This window comes from Etheostoma cragini, chromosome 6 (genome assembly GCF_013103735.1).
Source record: "Etheostoma cragini isolate CJK2018 chromosome 6, CSU_Ecrag_1.0, whole genome shotgun sequence".
Classification (NCBI taxonomy): Eukaryota; Metazoa; Chordata; class Actinopteri; order Perciformes; family Percidae; genus Etheostoma; species Etheostoma cragini.
This window is the reverse complement of record NC_048412.1, coordinates 26,764,302-26,784,589: the sequence shown is the minus strand read 5'-3', so window position 1 is coordinate 26,784,589 and position 20,288 is coordinate 26,764,302. Positions and strand designations below refer to the sequence as shown.

General features: G+C 41.7%; 1 protein-coding gene across 2 annotated transcripts; it reads right to left on the bottom strand.

Moving 5' to 3' along the window:
* Positions 1–1,847: 1,847 nt before the first annotated feature.
* On the bottom strand, positions 1,848–20,157 carry lingo4b (leucine rich repeat and Ig domain containing 4b). Of its 2 annotated transcripts, none has more exons than XM_034873734.1 (3): positions 19,766–20,157; positions 4,104–4,219; positions 1,848–3,955 (listed from the first exon to the last, which is right to left on the bottom strand). In XM_034873734.1, the coding sequence occupies exon 3, from the start codon at positions 3,941–3,943 to the stop codon at positions 2,132–2,134; it is 1,812 nt and encodes a 603-aa protein (XP_034729625.1). In that variant the 5' UTR covers positions 3,944–3,955; positions 4,104–4,219; positions 19,766–20,157; the 3' UTR covers positions 1,848–2,131. The 2 variants fall into 2 exon arrangements, with proteins under 2 accessions (XP_034729625.1, XP_034729626.1); XM_034873735.1 differs by lacking the exon at positions 19,766–20,157 and adding an exon at positions 6,156–6,339.
* Positions 20,158–20,288: the final 131 nt, after the last annotated feature.

The following is a 20,288-nucleotide window of genomic DNA, read 5'->3' as shown; positions in this document are numbered from 1 at the left end:
TATAAACACCGCATTAATCTGCCCCTTTTGGCATCCCGTCCAATGGGAGCGAATAGTTGTATTAAAATAGATAATGTGGCAGGCCAAGCTGGAGGATAGTACCCGCCAGACAGACCTATATACCAGATTGAGACATGCAGAGGTAATCCCAAAGGGTTTTAATCTCATGCGCGTGACCGTTGGTTTCCTTTCTTTCTTTTTCTTTTTTTGGATTATACTAGGTAACAGCATTAGACAGACAAAATGATTTTCTGTCCAGTGAAGCACTGCAAGTCTTTAAACATGACTGAGGTGAAGCGAGGGGAATGCATCGGTTAACAATTGGTTTGTCATTTTCAAGTGCAGTATTCTGTTTTTAACGGGCAGTGAAGACAGGAACTGTCAGTACACAGTACGTCTAAAGAAATTCACTCGTATTTCAGCAGGGGTAAACGTGGCTCTGAGAGAAAACAAGCCACAACGGTATTCCTCTGCACACATAATCCTTCGTCTTTCACAAGAAGACAAGCGTACTTGGGTGGATATCTGCCAGCTGTAACTTTGTTGTCTTAAAAAAGGGGCAACAAGGCCACTTTCTGTCTCCAACTGCAACACAGCGTCCTCATAATGGACCCACAGTGCAGAGATAAAGTGCTTTGGTTATGCAAGAAATTCTTCTCCTGCCAATTTCCAAACAATTGAGTCATTTCAGAAGAAGATCCACTGAGATATTGGTTTTGAGATGATTGGATTAGTTGTTTTTTTTACCCTTGTGATGACATTCCAAAATATTTTTCATAAAAAAACATAATTCAAGGGAATCCACATACACACAAGGCAGGTTTAAACATAAGCATTTAATATAGTCATCTATGAACGAGCTAGCATATGAAACAAATCTGTCAATGCTGCATATCTGCATCCTTTGTTCCTGGTATTACTAAAGCATGGCTTTGTGCGTAGAGCATCTACACAGTTACACAGTTTATACACAACAAGAGTGCAGTATTTGAGTGACACTAATCCCCAGAACTAGATAAAATTATAGAATAAACCCAGCGCACACAAACGCCCTTGACCTAAATATTTACAAGATGACAATGATCAGGTGAGCATTCTCTCTGTCGATGGTGAGAATGGAACTGAGGCACATATTTGTCATTGTTTTGTGTGTGTGTGTGTGTGTGTGGGGGGGGGGTTAAAAAAGTGGTTCCTTGAATATAAAAAGGAGAAGTCATAGCATCATGTGATGGAACAAAGAGTTATCTATTGTAATTCCATGATTAAATGTGTTACAAAAAAAGAAGACAGTCATCCAAATTGGATCTGACAAACTTGTTTTAAGTATGACAACGGGAAAGGATACATTCCTCCGTAGATTATCATTGCCTTTGCCCTGCTGCATCATCATTTAAATTTAGCCGTACCCATAACAGAAAGCACATCTCCGATGCAGCATAACAGAAGCATATTGCAAAGTTCCAAAATGTCCAAAGTTGGACCATTTGAGGATCAGAAATTATTTGGCTAGTTTGTTCCATATATGTATTGCAAGTATCAAAAGCTTTGTGGTCACATACACTTACAGTCATTGCTGAGATTGGCAGTCTTTGACAAGTTGCTCTGTGGGTAAGCAGAAATAGCAACCGGAGGGTCAAAAGGGCAAATGTTTACTTGGCTTGTATTGGCAAGTGAAGACATAAAGCTGAACACAGTTACACTTACTTATGTACAATATGGATGATTAAAAAAGCACCTGATAGTTTTTGACAATGCATGAACCGGTGTCAAACTCAAATCGTCCTCATGTGTTACTCCCAAAATATGTGTTAAATTAAAACTATTGTATAATTTACTTGCTTTGTAAAAATTAAACCCGTGCACAGCAACCATGAGAGGGCTCTGCCGACAATCTGTTACATCTTTCATTTCCAAGATCATGACATATTCATTCATTAGAAAAGTGGGCGCTGAGATGTAACATTCCACTCTTAAATAAGGAGAGGGCTAGCACAAGCCCAACAAACTGTCTCTGATTTGCCTTCAAAAGAGACCTCTGAATCGTCTCTGTCCTTGAGTGTTCCAATAGGGAGGGTCCACAGTGCAAAATAAATCAGTCAATATGGAGGCCCCTTTCACCTCTTCCTTGGCTTTAAATAAGTTTCATGGTGAACCTGCCACCGTCACCTGTGTCCCCTCCACCACCCATGGAAGACCGCGGAACAAAGTCAATTGTTGCTGTGTGCTTGATCTGACCTTTGCTCTGGCTCCAGAAGAACATGAAGACAAAGCAGATGGCCACTGAGCTGAGGAAAGACAGGAAGCCCATGGTGGTGGCGATGATCAGGGTCTTTGCGTCAAACGGGTACGGTTTGGCCGTTTGAGCTGAGGAGTTGGCAGCTTGGGAGTTTGAAGGCTCTACCCAGCCCTCCTCTGAGAAGAAGGGGATGGTTCGGTTACGAGGGAGCCCCTTCACGTACAGACCGACAGTCAGGCTGTCATTGCCGGCTGCATTACCCGCCAGGCACTGATATGTGCCACTGTCCTGAACTTGGGCATAACGCACTTCTAGAGTCCCATTGAGCAAAACTCGGATTCGTCCTGTTGGAGAAACCACATGCTTATGGGATGAGATCCAGGTGATAGAGGGGAAAGGATCCCCATCAGCCTTACAGGAGAAGGTAACTGTTGTGCCCTCCTCTACTCTCGCCTCCTGCGGCCTGCGGTCCATTATACGGGCAGGGCGGCAGGTGAAGAGTCTCGGGAGCTCCTTTTCGGAGAAGTCTCTGAATTCACGCTGTCTCACTGCATCAGGAGACAAACAAGAGGGCTGATGTCCATCAAAGTTCAAGCGCAATCGACGACGGACCACCCAGAGAAGCCGGCAGTCACATGCTAGGGGATTCCCGTCCAACCGCAAAACCTGAAGGTTCCCCACAGAGTGGAAAACGCTCTCCTCCAAAGTAGTGAGCTGATTGGAGGTCACATTGAGCATGCGGAAGTAGGCCAGTCCTCTAAAGGCCCCTGGCTCTATTCTGAGCAGGCTCCCCCCTGCTAGATGGAACTCTTGGAGTCTCAGGAGGTCACCTAGCAGATTACCTTGGATAACAGTGATGGGGTTATAGGACAAGTCCAGGTAGCGAAGATACACCAGATGACGAAATGCTGAGTAAGGAACAGCACTTAGGTTGCAGCTGCTGATGACAAGTGAGGTCAGATTAAGACTGATCAGGCTGTTGCTAGCCACATTGTCCAATGATGGCCAGTTAGCAATCAGGAGGCTACGAAGACGGTGTAGCCGTCGGAAAGCATTGTTGGGGAGTGTAGAAATGGTGAGGCGTAGCATGCGAAGACGGGTCAGGCTCTGAAGTTGGGACAATGCCTCTGTAGGAACCGAGGTCAGGTTGCTGCGATCTAAATTGAGCTCCTGCAGATTCTGCAGACCAAAGAAAGCCCGCTGGGAGATGAAGACCAAGTCATTCTCTTCGGCGTCCAGTGTTTGCAGGTTCACTAATTCTTTGAAGGTGTAGTCCAGGAAGACCAGTATCTCATTCTGGCTTAAATCCAGACAGCGCAGACTTGAAAGGCCAGAAAACACCCCAACTGGGATAATCTTGAGTCGATTATTCTTAATCCGTAGTGTCCTGAGATTCTGTAGGCCCTGGAAAGCCTCCACCTCAATCATGGAGATTATGTTATCACTGAGATCCAACTCTTGAAGTTGCAGGAGACCAGAGAACTGGCGGCGCCCAACAGTCTTAATCTTATTGTGGGATAAATCCAAACGTCTGGCATCACCAGAAAAGCCTTCTGGCACTGAGTTCAAATGTTTGCCGGAACAGATCACTTCTTTTGCCTCAGGTCGACACACACAGCGTGGAGGACAGCTTCCTGCAGATACACCCAGTCCAAACTGAAGCAGAATGCTCCAAGCCCCCCATCGGACGACTGACTCCACTAACATCTTACCCGCAGCCTGAGAAGAGACAAACACATAAAGACAATTAGCTATGATGTTTTTGGAAATAAAGCAGGAATTTTCATGGTTAGTCTTTTTTTTCTCAAATAAATACAGTTTCAAAACTTTCTTTCCTTATTTAGTCTGTAATAGCGTCAAGACATACCGTTTCAGTCTCGGAGTGCAGATTCTCATAGCCAGTGGCAGTCAAGTTGGAATCAGACTTCAGTCAAGTCCTCTATAGAGATGTGGTTCCATGAAAAACATGCCTTTTAGAGTGGCCTGGACAGAACAAAGAGAGAGAAAAATAGGTCTTAACAACGTAAAGAAGCAATGTTTTTGAAGCTTTTACGTTTAACTTAGCATCCAAGCACAAACCAGCATCCAAAAACACTTGGTTTAGAGGGTGGCAATAAACAGCCTTCAGTTTAAATGAATCTATCTGAGGAAATGTGCCATCTGTTTATTGGTGTAGTGTTCCATCCATAAGCTTCAGATACTGGTAAAATAGAAATGAGAAAACCTTCCATCTGATCAGCTTGGCGCTTCAACTTGCTTTGATCTGCTAATGGAAAACCAGGTCTCATGGAGAAGAGTGACTTGGGCACCAATGCTGATGTTAAGTGAAGGAAAGACAAACTGATTGTAACTGTTTCTTACATCTTGAGCTTGTCGTTTGTTGAATATTTGTGGCAATGGATGCACTATTAAACTGTTCTACCCTAAGATTCCTCAGGTGCATGATGAAGACCAGGGCAAAGCTGACAATGTTCCAAATTTGATTTCTGGTGCTCCATTAGTACATGATTTTCACTTGTTATTTGATATGACAGCGATCACAAAAAAGTACACATTGGGTACCAGAAAGTGTCCAGCGTGAAACAGATGTCGCAGCTGATATGACCAGCCTACATCTCTCTACCGCAGACTACAAAATCCTATACTTAACTGATCAAAGAGTACATTTCATTTTTATCCTCCCAAAGACTGGAAAAGTACCCTTACAATGCCAGTGGACGTGTCCACATATGAACTGCCCTAGAAAATTAAATAAAGTATGAGTGCGTTCAGCCTCATGGGTGACATCTCTGATATTGCAGATGAGGCCTCAGCGGCATGAATGTTTTCCCCCCTGGGCCAGGCATCTGGATTTAGGCATGCCAACAGGAGCCAGAGCCAGCAACAGGACAAGGGTGATATGGATTTTCAGAATAAAATGAGTTTAACAGTACACCATTTAGAAACAGTTGAGAGTCTCACATTGAAAACAATTCGGGGAAAATATGGTATTTCTGAGGTTTTGTGCTCTTTAAGGATATATTTGTATTAAAAGTCTATTGGTAGAGTGTGCTGTAAAAGCTGTAAATTTGAGATTTTGGGCCGACCTAGCTTGGTATACTGTATAAAGAAACAACCTCTTAAATTGGACCAAATCTGGATTTAAAAATAATCCCATATATTTTAATTAATAGGATTATTTTTCTTTTGTTTCACAGTGAGAAACTTTCAAACATTTTACGACATTATGCCTAATCTGCTCTAATTACCGTTAATGGAAAGCATACTAAAAAAGTTATGAAATTCTGCATCTGATGTTAGGCGTAGCCAGCAAAGAATATACATAAATAATACAATGGGGTTGAATAATGAAGATGAAAAAAAGAAATCACATTTCAGTTCAGAAGACATGGAAACAGAGTTGCCAAATTGAGAAAAATGTGCTCAACAAAGATCGTCAAGAGACTGCTCAAAACAGACTTTTCAAATCAACAATAATGGTACAGATAAAACATAAAGGATGAAAGCAACCTGCATATTTTTGAGGAAAGTAATTTAAAAAACTACTTCACTAATGTGAAACACTTGCACGGTGAAATATTACATAATAACATTACTCATAACATTACTCTGCCAGTGTCATGCCTTTCTAGTTGAATAACCAGCTGGGAAAGTATGTGAGGTAAATTATGTATTCTGATCCCCAACAACCACAGCTGAGACCTGCTTCAGTACGCATAACAACAAAGGAAACTAACCTTAAAAAACTCAACTCTTATTCTCAACACATCACCTATGCTGTCCCACAACCGCACATAAAACTCAAAGCCCAAAACATAAACTATTATCCAATAGAGCAAAGTTGTTACATAACAAAGAGAAATGCTACATGTTGTACTTGAACAAAAACAGCTAAGACAAACGCCAGACTGAGTACAACCTGCAACAGCTGCAGCTTCTCGCTCTCCACCATCAGACAGTTCCCGTAGTGTGGAGTTCCCTCGCTGCAGCCTCGCCTCTGAGTGGCAGAGTTGTCGACAGTCCCAGAGCTGCACAGACCTTATCTAACCCCCCCTCCGCATGGAAACAGCTCTTATAGTGGCTGCCGCTGACTCACGTCCCAACACTTGTGCTAGACTCCCAGGACTCCTGTTTGACCGATATCAGACTGCAGACGCGCCAGACACCGATACTGGCTTTTTCTCAAAGTTAAGCCAGTTACGATTGAACAGGGGGAGCTTTTCATGACTATAAAACAACCCACCCAAAACCCCTTTATTACAATTTTAGTTTTTTTCTGTAAAACTAGTCTTTATTTAAAGGCCACATGTGACCTTTGCGGTTTTCCAACATGATAAAGTGGTAGTGCCTAGGAATATTATTGTCTCATTGCAGTCTTACTTTATTTATAGATACATTTTTAACCTCTCTCTTCATTGGGTGCAAACTTTCAAACATGAATTATTATTGGAAAACGTTTGCTTTTAGCCTTCAAGAACTTGTATCAGTCTCCTTAGTTTCCTATCTGTGTTATACATGGGCGGTGCTCGCAATTTAAATGTCTTTATCCCCAGCTGAGCCAACTTGTGAGAGACAAAGACTGGCAGGTGCGTGATATCCCAGTCGGCTGAGGTTTCTGTTGCTCAGCCCTTCCAGCCAATCAGGGCTCAGGATTGCTCCTCCTCCATGTCTGTACAAACATCATAAAAGCCACAGTCAGAGGCCTTGACCCCTGAGTCCCGGCCAGGACTGACTCCGTCCATCAAATTAGAAAGTGAGGGAATAGATGGATTTGTAATGTGGACATGTATTTCTCACCCTGCGTGGAGCGTGTTCATATAAGTGTTCTGTTACAGTGTTAATTATGCTAACTATTTTCTATTACACACAGTCACTTAAACTTGGATTATGGAAATTACTATCTCCGTTCACAAGACTTCTTTTCATGTTCTTGTTCCCACAGTCAGAACTGAACGAGGACAGACATATTTTTTGTGTTCTACACCTACAGATTGATCTGTAGTTGCAAAATATTGTAAGTAAATGACTTCAAAACTATGTTGAAATCTGTTGAGGCTCTCTGTGTGTGCACATGTTTTTGTCTGATTATTGTTTTAGACAAATTTATGTGCTTTTGTGTCAATTGTTGACAATTTGCTAATATTTTGGCCAGGTCTCCACTATAAAAGACATCTTTGGTCTCAAGGGGACAAACCTAAAGGCAGCTGTTAATACACAGAGGATTTAGAACCCAGAACTGCTTCATGTCAAATGAAAAGGAATCTGTTCATATCCACGTTTTTAGGAATTATTCAGTCTGCTCCTATCACCCGGATAGTCCCACTGTTCAGGATCTTTGTTCTGTAGTTTCCGACTTTAAATCACATACACTTTGAATAACCCTGTAAATTACAGGCTGGAAATAAGCCCAGAACGTCTCAGAAATTAAAAGCAGAAGTTTGGAGGTACAAAAAGTAACAAGCAGGCATTTAATTGCTATTAAATTATTAAAACGTTGCACGATTAATGTAACACTTGAGCTCTGTCACACTTGTTCCAGCCTTTTTCCATCTAATGCTCCTCATTCCTCAACAGTTCCTTGACTATTTCTATTTAATTCAGTTTAACAATTAACTGATAGCCGTCGCGGGAGCACTATTAAAGAATTCCAGTGTTTTAACCCAAACCAAAATATTTTGTTTAGTCATTTTGGGGCACTGTAAAACGTTTTACCGTAAGTACAGTAAAATACTGACAGCAGCTTCGCCAGTATGCTACTGTTTATTTACAGTGAGCATAATGTTTTTAAATTTTAAGGTATTTTACTGTGAATAGACACACTATTTCATACTGTATTATTGGAATTTGTAGTAATATACTGGCTGTAATGTAATTTCCGCCTTTTCCATTTTCCCAAGATGCATTGGTATTATACAGTAAATACCTGTAAACTTTAACTTTCACAGATAGTGCTGTAATAATACTATTTTTTTTACTCATAACATTAAAGCAGTAAAATACTGTGAGATTTCAGCTGTTAATTTACTTCAAAGGTTTACAGTGTGGCCAATGTCTATGTCTTATCCTAATGCTAAACTAACCCTAAATCCTTATCCCTGATTTCCACCAACTGCGGAACGGCTGGGGAAGTCAATATGGAACCAATATGTTTCCATTAAAGTCAATGTGTGTATTTTCACTGACTGCAGAACAGCTGCGTTCCGACTTCGTCCCAGTGCTGACAATCCACAGCCCTCCGGATACACGTAAAACATCCGGTTATATCGCGCGATCATACGTGAATTAGCGAGATCTCGTGGGTCCTCGTGACTTCAGCTGTCAGTCATGGCCGCAGCCACTCCAGCTGTTATTAAACGGTGGAGCGCGGAGCCGACACGCAACGGAACAGATCCACAGTTGGCGGAAATCAGACGTTACCGTCGCTGCCGCTCGACACTCACCTTATGTTGGTTAAACTCAATGATTTCTGAAACGGCCCGGTACCTCACAGCAACCTTTACCTGGCTCACAGTAACTTTTTCATCTCTAAATTTAACTCTAAAACCACACAACTTAACTCTCATGTGAATGTAAGACACATTTATCATAGAGACCTTTTTATACTACCTACCATCAGTTCTCTACTGGCCATAATCAACAGTACACCAATTAGAAACAGTTACGAGTATCACAATGCCAACAAATTTGGGAAAAGATGGTATTTCTGAGGTTTTGTGCTCTTTGAGGATATATTTGTGTTAAAATGTTCTTGGTAGAGTGTGCTGTAAAAGCTGTAAATTTGAGATTTTGGGCCGACCTAGCTTGTGTATAAAGAAACAACCCCTACAATTGGACCAAATCTAGATTAATGGTGGTAAGTCTGAGACCAAATGGTATAAAATGACCAAATTATGCAAACTAATAACACACAGAATGACTTCAGAAATGTACGTGTTATTAACACAACATTTGGGTAATCCCAGGCTGAGCTTTAGGAAATCAAATTCACCTACCTGCTTTTTCTACATCTTGCATTATTTTCCGTCCAATGGTCATTTCTGTTTAGTTCAGATTAACAATGCTTTTTTGTTACTGAGAGAAGTCTGTCCACCTGGGTGCTTCTTGTATTGGCTTACATAGTCCGGCCCTGTAACCTTTTTGTATAACTTAATTAAAAGGCCCACTCTCCTTAAGCCTAGCAAGAGCATGCTCTTATCAAACAAACCCTCACGATGCCAAAGTTCACACAATCGGATGTAACCTCTCTTCAGGCAATCCTTTGGCAGAGTCCAGCCGTCTTTTGGGTGAACTCCACTGGCGCTTAATTCTTTGAAATTATTCAGCCCTGACTGTGCTCCGTTTGCCTTCTCTCCTCTGTCATCAGAAAAAACTCATCAAGTCTCTCTGCTGGGGCCCTTATCGCCTTACATCAATCTGTGGACAGTTGCCACCCTGTGTTAAAATTAAAGGTTTCTGTACTGACCGCACAAAGCTGCACATTTAGTCATCACTTGGCTCTCAACCCTATGCTTCCTCTACGGTTAGGATTATGATATGATTATATTAATCAAACTAATAATGACAATATAAAACAATAAAAAAAAATTATTGAAGAATAATCACTTCGTTGGTGTTTTTTGGTGTGTGTGTGTGGTGACTAATAATGCTCATAATAATTGCTCCATTCAACATCTCAACTCTGATAAAATATTAGGCTTGTTTGAGATGAACTGCGCCTCATCTGTAAAGTGAACAAGAGCCGGCGGCAGCAGGCGGGGGCAGTTTCCAGATTTGAGTCGCGCATGATCAGATTTAAACGGTTTTTGGCATAACATGTCCTAAAATATACGAAATAATAAACTTTTCTCGTGACAAACAATGACAGAAGATGGGAATCATTTAAAAAATGTTAGCTATCTATAATTGTTTGATTGTTAAAGTTAGCTCCAAACGCCATTCAACTTACAGTCTTTGTTGTGTTTGATTGCTAGCTTGTAGTTAGCTAGCAGTCATTTTGAAAACATTTTAACTATCTTTCAAATCTGCATTTGATTTACTCGGGGACTGACAGTCATGTGGTTTGTACAGAATAAGCCTTTAAATCAGACAAGTGACCATTAAAATCCCTCTGATTCAAAATCCATGAAAACATTTTCTATAAAACGTCATCATGTTGAGTCGATTCTGAACCAATCAGCTGTTAGATCAGCTGAGAGGCCGGCGTTTCCCAGCATGCTCTGGGTCCCCCTGGGTCTTGCAGTCTGAAAAAAACAACTACGCTGCCTGATGTCAGAGCAAGTCAGGATCAAGTTGGACACAAATCTAATGGGCATGCATTTGCATTCGCATGCATCTGCGCAGACCTGGCTCATCTCGGTTGGGCCTACCGCTTTAGTATTCATCACATCAAGCAAACCGTTTACATGATTCCTGCTCAGGATCATAATCAACAGAGTGCATCACTGAACACTGACACATATTACCTTGCTGTAACCGGGCCAGGAGCTAAGAACAGGCAATGATACTCAATTGACTTAAACTCTTCTTCTCACCTACATTATGGCTTCTTTAGCTCTCTCTCTCTTTCTCTCTCTGAGCTCAATGCTTGCGACAGACAGTGTGATTTCAGGCGGAAAACTTCATTTGCAACAGGTGCGTGAAATGGGAACATGACCTCACATGGGCCGCAGGGTGACAGTCTTTGTTTCCTTCTGAGTTTAGCAGCCATGAGCATGAACAACGTGCAAAGCAGCCCATCTGATAGGGAATGCACAGTCTGAGCCCGGCTGGGTTTTCTGACACTTGTCAAAGAGCTATTTTTAACTAGTCACAGTGAGAAAGACAAGAGCTTGGCTCAAATCCCCAATTAAAGCGGCTGGAACAGAACAACAGTGCCAGGGATTTCAGAGCATGTGCTTTTGTCTTTGCACTTGTGTTTTTTCTGTGTGAGTGTGTATGCTCGAATTGTTGGCGAGAGTTTGTTTGAGTCTGTTATTGTGTGTGTTGGTATTTTTTTGGGGCTTCTGGCACCTGCTGCAGTGTGATGGCCCCTGAGACCTCCTGCATACAAGCAGCAAAATATTAAAAGTTTTGCTGGCAGAACAGCTGTCGGGTGCATGGCAGGAAAACAAAAGTCCCCTGGTCTTCTCTCTTTGGGTTTGTCGTGGAGCCGCATTTATGTTAAATAAACAAATCAATGTCTGAAATGCAAGAGAAAGAACATGGGAAACATTCCCCTCCCACTATAAGAGGAGCCTGGGTCAATACAAAAGTAGAAGTAAGAGCTTTGTTGAAATATGTTGGACATGAAAGAAAGAGACAGAAAGCTAACACTAACTAGACCCCATTTATTTTTCAATGCAGGGCTGAGTGTGCAAGAGCTGCCAATGACCTAGCAGGTGTTGACAAATCCTGAATGGAAAGTAACGTCTACTGGAAATAAGAGGGAATGCTCCACTGTTAATGGTATTCAAACTAAACAGCATGATGGGTTCTCCTGATTTGTGGAGTGTTGTAAATGCACACATGGCGTTACATTTGGTTGACAGTTGCAGTGCCCGTTCAAACCTATTTTTGTAGTATGGCTGCTAGCATCTTTTTCGAGAAGTACACATACAAACAACTTCACACTTGAAATGGCATGTCCTTGGGACCTGAGCAACACACGTCAGGACATTTCATCCTGTAGCAATCCTACAGTTTAAGTAACAATGGCAATGTATGGCCATGAAACCAAAGTTGTTCTCAATGTAATGAAGGGAATGTAAAACATCAACAGTTGGGGATTTATACTGCATCACGTGTCTCAAAGAAAAAAAGTGCTTTCATGTTGTTATATTCTGGCCTGTTTTGTCCAATACTGTTTTGACTTTTGTGGTACACAGACCCACTGGGACTAACCCTAACCCAAAGAGCTTGTTGGGTTCTCACTCTGGATGACTTTATCACCTCTCACAAAAACTTTCAATAAACTCACAAAATGTGGTTTTCTGTCATTTGTTGTTGTCTTTTTACTATTACTGTTTGCCACATGCACTATTCTGTCTTCCATGTACGTCCAGGTACATGGTGACATGTGCAGCCTGTGATCCTGATCCTACTGTAATGTTACACACAAGACATTTTGGTCTCAAAAACAGATGTTAGGAAAACGTTGATTTTTCATTGTTTTAACATCGTCACATCCTTGGAATTATTGATACAACATGGTATACCAAGATCATATTGGCCAAGATGACAGGTGAACCCCTGTCGTTATCCCATGATCCAGTTTGTGGTGGAGGAATGTAATCTTCACATAATTCATTTTTTACATTACATCATATTGTGCTCATTGCAAAACATTTTACACCCTGTGTGGAGGTCAAGAAGGACATTTCTAATTTGATGGTTTTTAATAGGCTGTGAGGAAAATGCAGACCCATGAATACTGTCACTGGGTGTGTTTGCCTTGGTAGCATGTGGAAGGAGAGATAAAGAAAAGTGTGTGTCGGTGTGGCTGCGAGCTTGCGTCGGTGACAAATGGGATTATATTAATTGTTTGCCTCTGTGCCGACACGTCGAAACACATTCATTTCATCTGAATGCTATGAATTTTACTTTTACGTAGCTTATTTTGAAATGGTTTTTACTCAAGAACAAACTGACATGAGATCTTCCACAACAGTGTCCACATATAGAAATGACCTGGAAACAGGTCCTTTCTCTCTGGCTTGTGACACTGTGTATCTGTGTGTATATGTGTTCCTGTGTGGGGGGGGGGTAGATGTTGTTAATCGTGTTTGGAGTGTGGGTGTTTGTTTTTTTCTTCTCTCGTCTTTGGTTGCTATGACCTGTTGCTATATGGATTTTCACGTCACTGACATTTCCCTGCAGTGAATGTGTTGTATAAATAAAATGGCCATGCCTTGTAATCTTTAAATGTCTTTAAATGTTTTTTTAGCTTGTCGTGCAATAGGGAAACCCAGATATATTTACAAGAAATGGGTCAAAGAAAAAACAACAAGGGCAAAACTGATAGGTTCCATGTGAGAAAAGCAAACACCTTTGAAAGAGAAAGTGACGCATTATTAGTACGGGTGTTTTTGAGCATTAACGTGCGTTGGAAGTGGGTCACAGTCACAGATCTACTCATGTTCCAGACTGTGTGTTAAAGCACTCTGCTGTAATTCCTCATTCTGACGAGGAGAGAGTTAAGACTCTGCGAGACGTCACGCAAAGTGCGGCGTCTGCAATATTAATAATAGCACAATTAAATGAGGGAAGGGAATTAGTCTCAGTGCAGCGCCTATGTGATGTGACAAATTAGGTCGTCTCAGCTAACAGCGAAGATGCGTCGGATTCATCAGTGTACATCATTAGAGTGGACCTGACTGATGGGACACAGAGGACTCTTAACCTGGAACAGGTCAAACACTGATCATACATCAGGGCAACATACACACTGACTGCAGACTTCAACTGCGATCAAGTCCTCATAAAATGTGGAGCAGCCGACTGTTGGTGCATGCTGTCAGATATCAAACATGTTTCTGTTATAAAAGGACTCACAGACAAGAAGTGAGATTTCTTCAGGCCAGTGGGAGAGGAAGTAGCCTACTTGGACCGGAGTTTAAAAGTTTTAGGCCTACACTAGTTGAAAATGACAAATTTTCTAACACAGCAAAAAGAAGGGTAGAGTCAATATTTTTAGATGGTTGAAAGAAAGATATAAGAACACAATGCGGTGAAAACGATAGGGAACGTGGGAAAATAACACTGAAGAGAAATAGAGGGAAAGCAATAAGGAGAAAAAAGACAGAAAAAGGCGAGAAGGTAAAAAAAAGGTAGAGGTCCCATAACATCAAGCTCTTTGAATGCTTTAAAATAGACCTCAGTGGTCCCCTAATACTGTATCTGAAGTCTCTTTTATATAGACCTTAGTGGTCCCTAATACTGTATCTGAAGTCTCTTTTATGTAGACCTTAGTGGTCCCCTAATACTGTATCTGAAGTCTCTTTCCCAACATTCAGCCTTGGAGCAGAATTCCAGCCACCAGAGCCAGTCCCACAATGAGCTTTCCTTAGTATGTGCCATTTCTGAGTCTGTAGCTTTTGAGAAGGAGAGGGGGGGGGCAAGGTGGAGGCTGGGGGTGTTTACCTTGACCAACTGCCACTTTGCTCGTTTGAAAGCCATGATGTCTCTCTATCTCTCTCTAATGGGTGGGCCAAATTCTCTGGGCGGGCAAAGCAGAGAAAGGGGAGGTAACTAAATTAATTTAAATTAAGATTCTAAATTAGACCATCTGAGCTTTCATTTTCTTAAAGGCAGAGCAGGATACCCAGGGTTCGGTTTACACCAATCATCATTTTTCTAGGGGACCATAGGCAGGCTGGGGGGAACTCATATTAATGTTCGTATTCATGAATCACAAAATGTTCTTTTCCAATGTCAGACTGATCATGACTGTACTGGAGGGGAACATGGTATCGTGCTAGCTAATACGCAGCTTGTGACATTCGGTCTTGGGGCAGGGCAGGCAGAGACGTGCGTGTGCACATACGGCACGGCGGGCGGACCAAGCCGTGAATGACTCAGCCTCTTCAACCCGAGAGAATCCACCCTGATATCCCCTGGGTCGTAATCCTACCTGAAATGCGCACTGCCGATCTTCAAGTTCTTGGTGACGGAGGTCATTGAAAAATTTGAACTAACGATGATCACTGTCAGTAGATATTAAGAAAACGTTGACTTTCACTCAATGCTATTCACTGCCAGTTAAAAATAATATGCTGGCGACTCAAAATGAGAGCAGCTCACCAGGACACTTCACCAACTATCCACTCATTCTCCTCTGACCATGTTTTTAATTGCCTTTGACGGCAATCAGTTCTCTGCAATACCTCATTCACCTTCCCACGTCGGTTCATAATTATACAACTGCAGGCCATCATACACGTTATTAGTGCTTCTTGCCACCTCTTCCTTATCCAGAAAGTGCAGTCTGTCTGTAATTAATAGAGAAAGAAAGAAGGGAGGTAGGTTGTGCTTGAGAAGCAAGTATTCACACTTTGTGCCATCCAACTATATCTAAAGTATTTCTACCTGGTTTAAATGACTACACTGAAAAGTCCAAATCATATATACTCTTCCTGGCTGCATCAAACTACCTCGCTTTGTAGTCTTTAGATAGATAGATAGATAGATAGATAGATAGATAGATAGATAGATAGATAGATATACTGATAGATCTCACATACATAAAAATAACTCACAGGACTTCGAAGAGTTCTACAAATCTACGCCAATTAATTGTACATATGAGGATGAGGGTGCACCATTGTACAGTCTGTACTCAAAGGCGTTCATGTTGATCCACTTGATTGTTCACACAAACAGTGAAGGAAGTAGCAGTGTGACAAAAGAGAGCTTGGGACAGCAGATCAAACCCTTCCTTATTTTCACACCTGGTCACTGCTTGAATAACTGTCAGATTGAGTTATTAGCATTGTTGCATGGATTCTCTCTGATTCCAATGCTGGAAAGATGTGAGGAAGGGTTTCAGATGATGGTCAATGATACCCTAATAGTTGTGTTTTTAAAGCAGTTAAACCCCGCCCCCCCCGACTCATTGGATGACTGCTTAACAGACTAAAAAGAGCACCACCTAAAGGAATCTATGGGAAAGGTAAAGAAAAACTTCCCTAAGATGTTCTATGCCAAGCATAAATTACATGCATACATGTTCCTCCTGCACCTGCAGACCTTTTCGTTGTCAACCTGTCCACCAGATGGTGTCCACCCATTCCTTCCCTGTCATACATGTCCCTTGTTTTGTCATTAAGTGCCAATCTATATACCGGTCCCTTTCGATCTCTAATTTGACATACCTTTTATGTTGCTTTCTTGCCATAGCTGTCCAACCATTCTCATCTGTCAGTATTGTGTCCCTGTTCTCTCATCTTGCCTTCTTAAATTTGTTGGTCTTTTTAAACTGCCAACAAGTTGCCAATCCTGTTTATTCCCCTTTAATTCTTGTGTAGTTCCTTTAGTTTAACCTGCTCTTTGTAGATAGCATTAAAAATGCCTGTGAGGCATGCAGCCCATGTAATGAAAACCGACTAATGGAACTGGATCTTGGAAATGAAAACATAGCATGAAAGAAAACATGCAGTATAAAAGAAACCCTTGAATATAAAGATGCTTTTTTTGTGGTCAAACAACACAATGCTGCTGCTCACATATCCCCCAGGCCAGTGCAAATCCTTTTCTCGTGCCCTGACTACATTTCTCCAGTGGAACTGAACATCTGATCTTTCTGTTCATCTTCAAAAGGAAATGTCTGCGTGGCCTAAATAGTGCTTTTGTGCAAAGTGGGTTCAAAAGTGCTGCGTGCCACAGATTTTGCCCTGGATAGATAGATGTTAGCATGAAAAAAAACCTCAAAGAAGAACTGGTTGAGAGTCCAATGAAAGGCAAACCAACCCAATTCATCCCTTTATATGCAATCACTAGGCCCGGGGCGCCAAAGCTACAGCACTGAACGTTTTATGAATAGAACCACAAAAAAAAAAGTATATACCTATATATGTATATATGTCCAAAGGCCAAGGGAAATTTATGCATCGTATCCTGGATCCATGAAACAATTTGTCTTTAAAAATAAAAATCTGCCTGCTTCTATGGGAATATAGTGAACATGTGATAGTAACATGACATGTCAAAATAAATGTAGGTCTCTAAACTAAGAATCCATAGTGGCTGACGGTGAGCACAGAGTGACACAATTTACTGAAAAAACTTCTCATTTTGGGATATTTCCAAAAGAGAAGGAAGTGTAAGAAGTCCATTTTTCTTCATCATGACTGTGAGCGCTGTTTTATTTTGTTTTGCAAACATGATGTTGCAAAATATTATGTAACAGTAAGGTGTGAACTAAAAGGACTCATTCGTTTTACTACAGATAAAAACACAATGTCCTGAAGTCAGAGAGGAGAGACAGAGAGAAAGAGATTTCAATAATTAGTAATAAGGTGCCACAGTGCATTTTAAAAAAAGCATAAAAATAGAAATTGAAAGAAATTCAAGGGGGACCTGGACTCCCTGTACAGAGGTCCGGGCTAAGCCCCCAATGTCCTCAAATCCCAGAAACGCCCCTGTAAAGACATTTATCATTTGCAAAAGCAAGAGAAGTAGTGCACACCACTGTGGTGTTCATCTCATTGCCAGTGAGACTGCACATGTGGCGGGTTGAGATGTGTGGATCCATTGTTCCAGACTCAGATACATCTTCTCTCAGACAGCTCTCCAACATCTTTGGCTAAGCCTGGAATTAAGGTGCTGCTGCTGGAAGGAAGTCAAAGCTGCAGTGGAACATTCTGTCAGCCACCTTTCTCATTTCTCCAAATGGGACGGTGATTGTGCAAGCAGCATATGGCTTTTTGAAGATATCAAACTGCTCACATTCTGCTCATTTTCAGGTTCATAATTGTATTTGAAGGTTATATCAGAAGAGGTTTACATAGTTTCATTAAAAAAAAAAAATCATATTGTTATTGTAGTGCACATTGCTGCAGCTCCTCTCTTCACCCTGTGTGTTGAGCTCTGTGTTTTAGCTACAGAGTGAGGCATCACATGTAGGAATATAACTTTTTAAATTCCCACATATCTAGTGAGTTCATTGGTTAATATTTGGTAACGTCGCAGGGAGGACATTTGGATGCCACAAGTGCAGGTGTCATAGTAAGGTTTCAAAAAGTATGAACCATTTCCAACCACCACAACTGCCATGTTAAGGCCATGAAGGCAAAGCAAAGAACCTAGTTAAAAGACTTGTCATATGCTTCTTTGCTTGAAGCTGAAATCCATTTAAGTGTTGAGCAGCTGCCCAATATAACAGTCCAGATAAATCATCCCCTAACAAGGAGACTGACATACTTCCTGTGCATTAAATGCACTTAGATGAAATTGCCCATTTGGCAGAATCCCAAGTGTCAAATCCTTGGTTGTCCCTTGATGATGATCTGCTCCTCCAGAGCCACATTGCAACGGCTGTTATGTGTGTCCTTATTACGACGAGGAGGAGAGGACAGAGACTCTGCTGCTGAGTTCACCTCTGCGCCCTCGCTAAAATGCTGATCCTGGCTTATATCAGACTGCAGGTTAGAAAATAATCAAATCAAACAAGGGGAGCAAAGTTTTGGCAACGATCCAGTCTTTTCAGGTGATAAACATACGTTTGACGAAGCATCATCATTTTTAAAAATCAAATCAAGGGGAAAACGAGGCTGCAGCTACTGATGTCTGTAATCCCGCTGCAACGCATTAAAACACAGTCTGCTGTGGCCCTTTTTAAGGTTTATGGACCAAACTATCCTGAGGATTACTGTTCACATGGTCAGATTGGAACTCCATTAAAAAAAAAGTAAAGCAATGCTGATGTTCTAGGTTTCTATAAAAGTATTTAAAAGATGCATTGAAAACATAGGGAGTAAACATATTAATATAGGTAAAGATTTAAAATCCCCATTCTTTTCCGACACAATATACTGAGATGTGTCATTGCGGAGACAACAGAGGGGAAACAAGAACCAGTCCAGGTCCACAGCATGAGACAGGGTTTGTCTTCATCTCTTTGAGTGAGTATCCTCAACGTGTGTTGTGTTGTGTCAGAATGATGAAGACAGATGGAGAACATTAAGATAAAAAACAATAAGATTTAAGCTCTACACATTCTTCCAAGTGTCAAATCCTTGGTTCTCCCTTGATGGCGATGCCTCGGGATCCCCCAGTCGGAGCTGGCCGACGTGGCTCGGGAAGGAGGAGTTTGGGGTCCCCTGCTGGAGCTGCTGCCCCAACTGATGGATGGATGGATGGATGGAGAAGGATTCTTTTCTTTGACTATCATGCTTTTCCCAAGTGATGTACAGATTCTTAGGCATTCTCTATTCAAATATCTTGAAACCCGAACGCATACAATGCGAGCTTAAACATCAATATAGATCCAAACCCTTATTGTTAACAAAACAACAATAAATAAAAACTTTCCTTTAGAACTGACTTCAGGCCTACATCACTACTTGCAACCCGAGGCTTTCTTTCTGCTCAATTTCAAGTTTTCGTTTCCCATGCAGAGCCACATAATAGTAAAACTGATTTGATTAAAGAAAAAAAATGAAGTTGTTGAGTCTGATCCGTTTTGGATGAAATCTATGAAATCTAAATTAAAGGGGGGAGGGGGTGGGGGGGCTGCGCAACTGCGCCCACAGAGCGCTGTGGTGCATTCAAAGCACCATTTGAGTATTAGTATGGAGATTCTAAATTAACAAATGTGGATTAAGTCAGAAGTGAGTCGTTGTTATTCTCATAGACACACACCAAACACATGATAGCAACGCTGATATAGCAGTGATAGAAATATTAAGGTCCAACAACAAGTAGCCTAGGCAAAAACGGATGAAAACTAGAAAAGTAGTTTTCGGTGGTTGTTGTTGTTGTTGTTGTTGTTGTTGTTGTTGTTGTTGTTGTTGTTGTTAGGGAGACCTTTAACGGTAAATAACGGAATGAACTCACCAGCTGAAGCTTTCAGTGAAGGGGACACATCGCAGCAAAGCTTCCACGTCTCCGACGCTCATCGTCCGTCTCCAAGAGAACAAAACGTGTTTATCTCTGTTCAGGACACTTTCCCTTCTCCGTCCTCCTCTTCCTCTTCTTCTGTCTACATTCAACCGGAGTTTTTCAACATCTGTCGCATCGGAGTCGCGCAATTGACTTCGCCCTACTTCTTGATTAATTTCCTCCTCCGACTGCCGAATACCTCGGGGAGTTCTCGTATAATTGCGCTACTTAAAATAATTTAGGTCGAGTCTGCCTGCCTGCCTGGCTGTGCGTGCCTGCCTGTGTGTGGTGATGCTGACCGCTGCGCTGCTGATGCTGCGCCCTCCGCAGCTCCATCTCCTCCACCCCTCCGCTCAGCTGGAGCAGCCATCCCACAGATTTAAGGCTGGATCCGCGCCATGCGTCGCTGCCCTAATGACTTAACCCCCCCCCCCGTAACTAGTAGCCTAGTGTAACAATGGCTCCATTATTACACTTT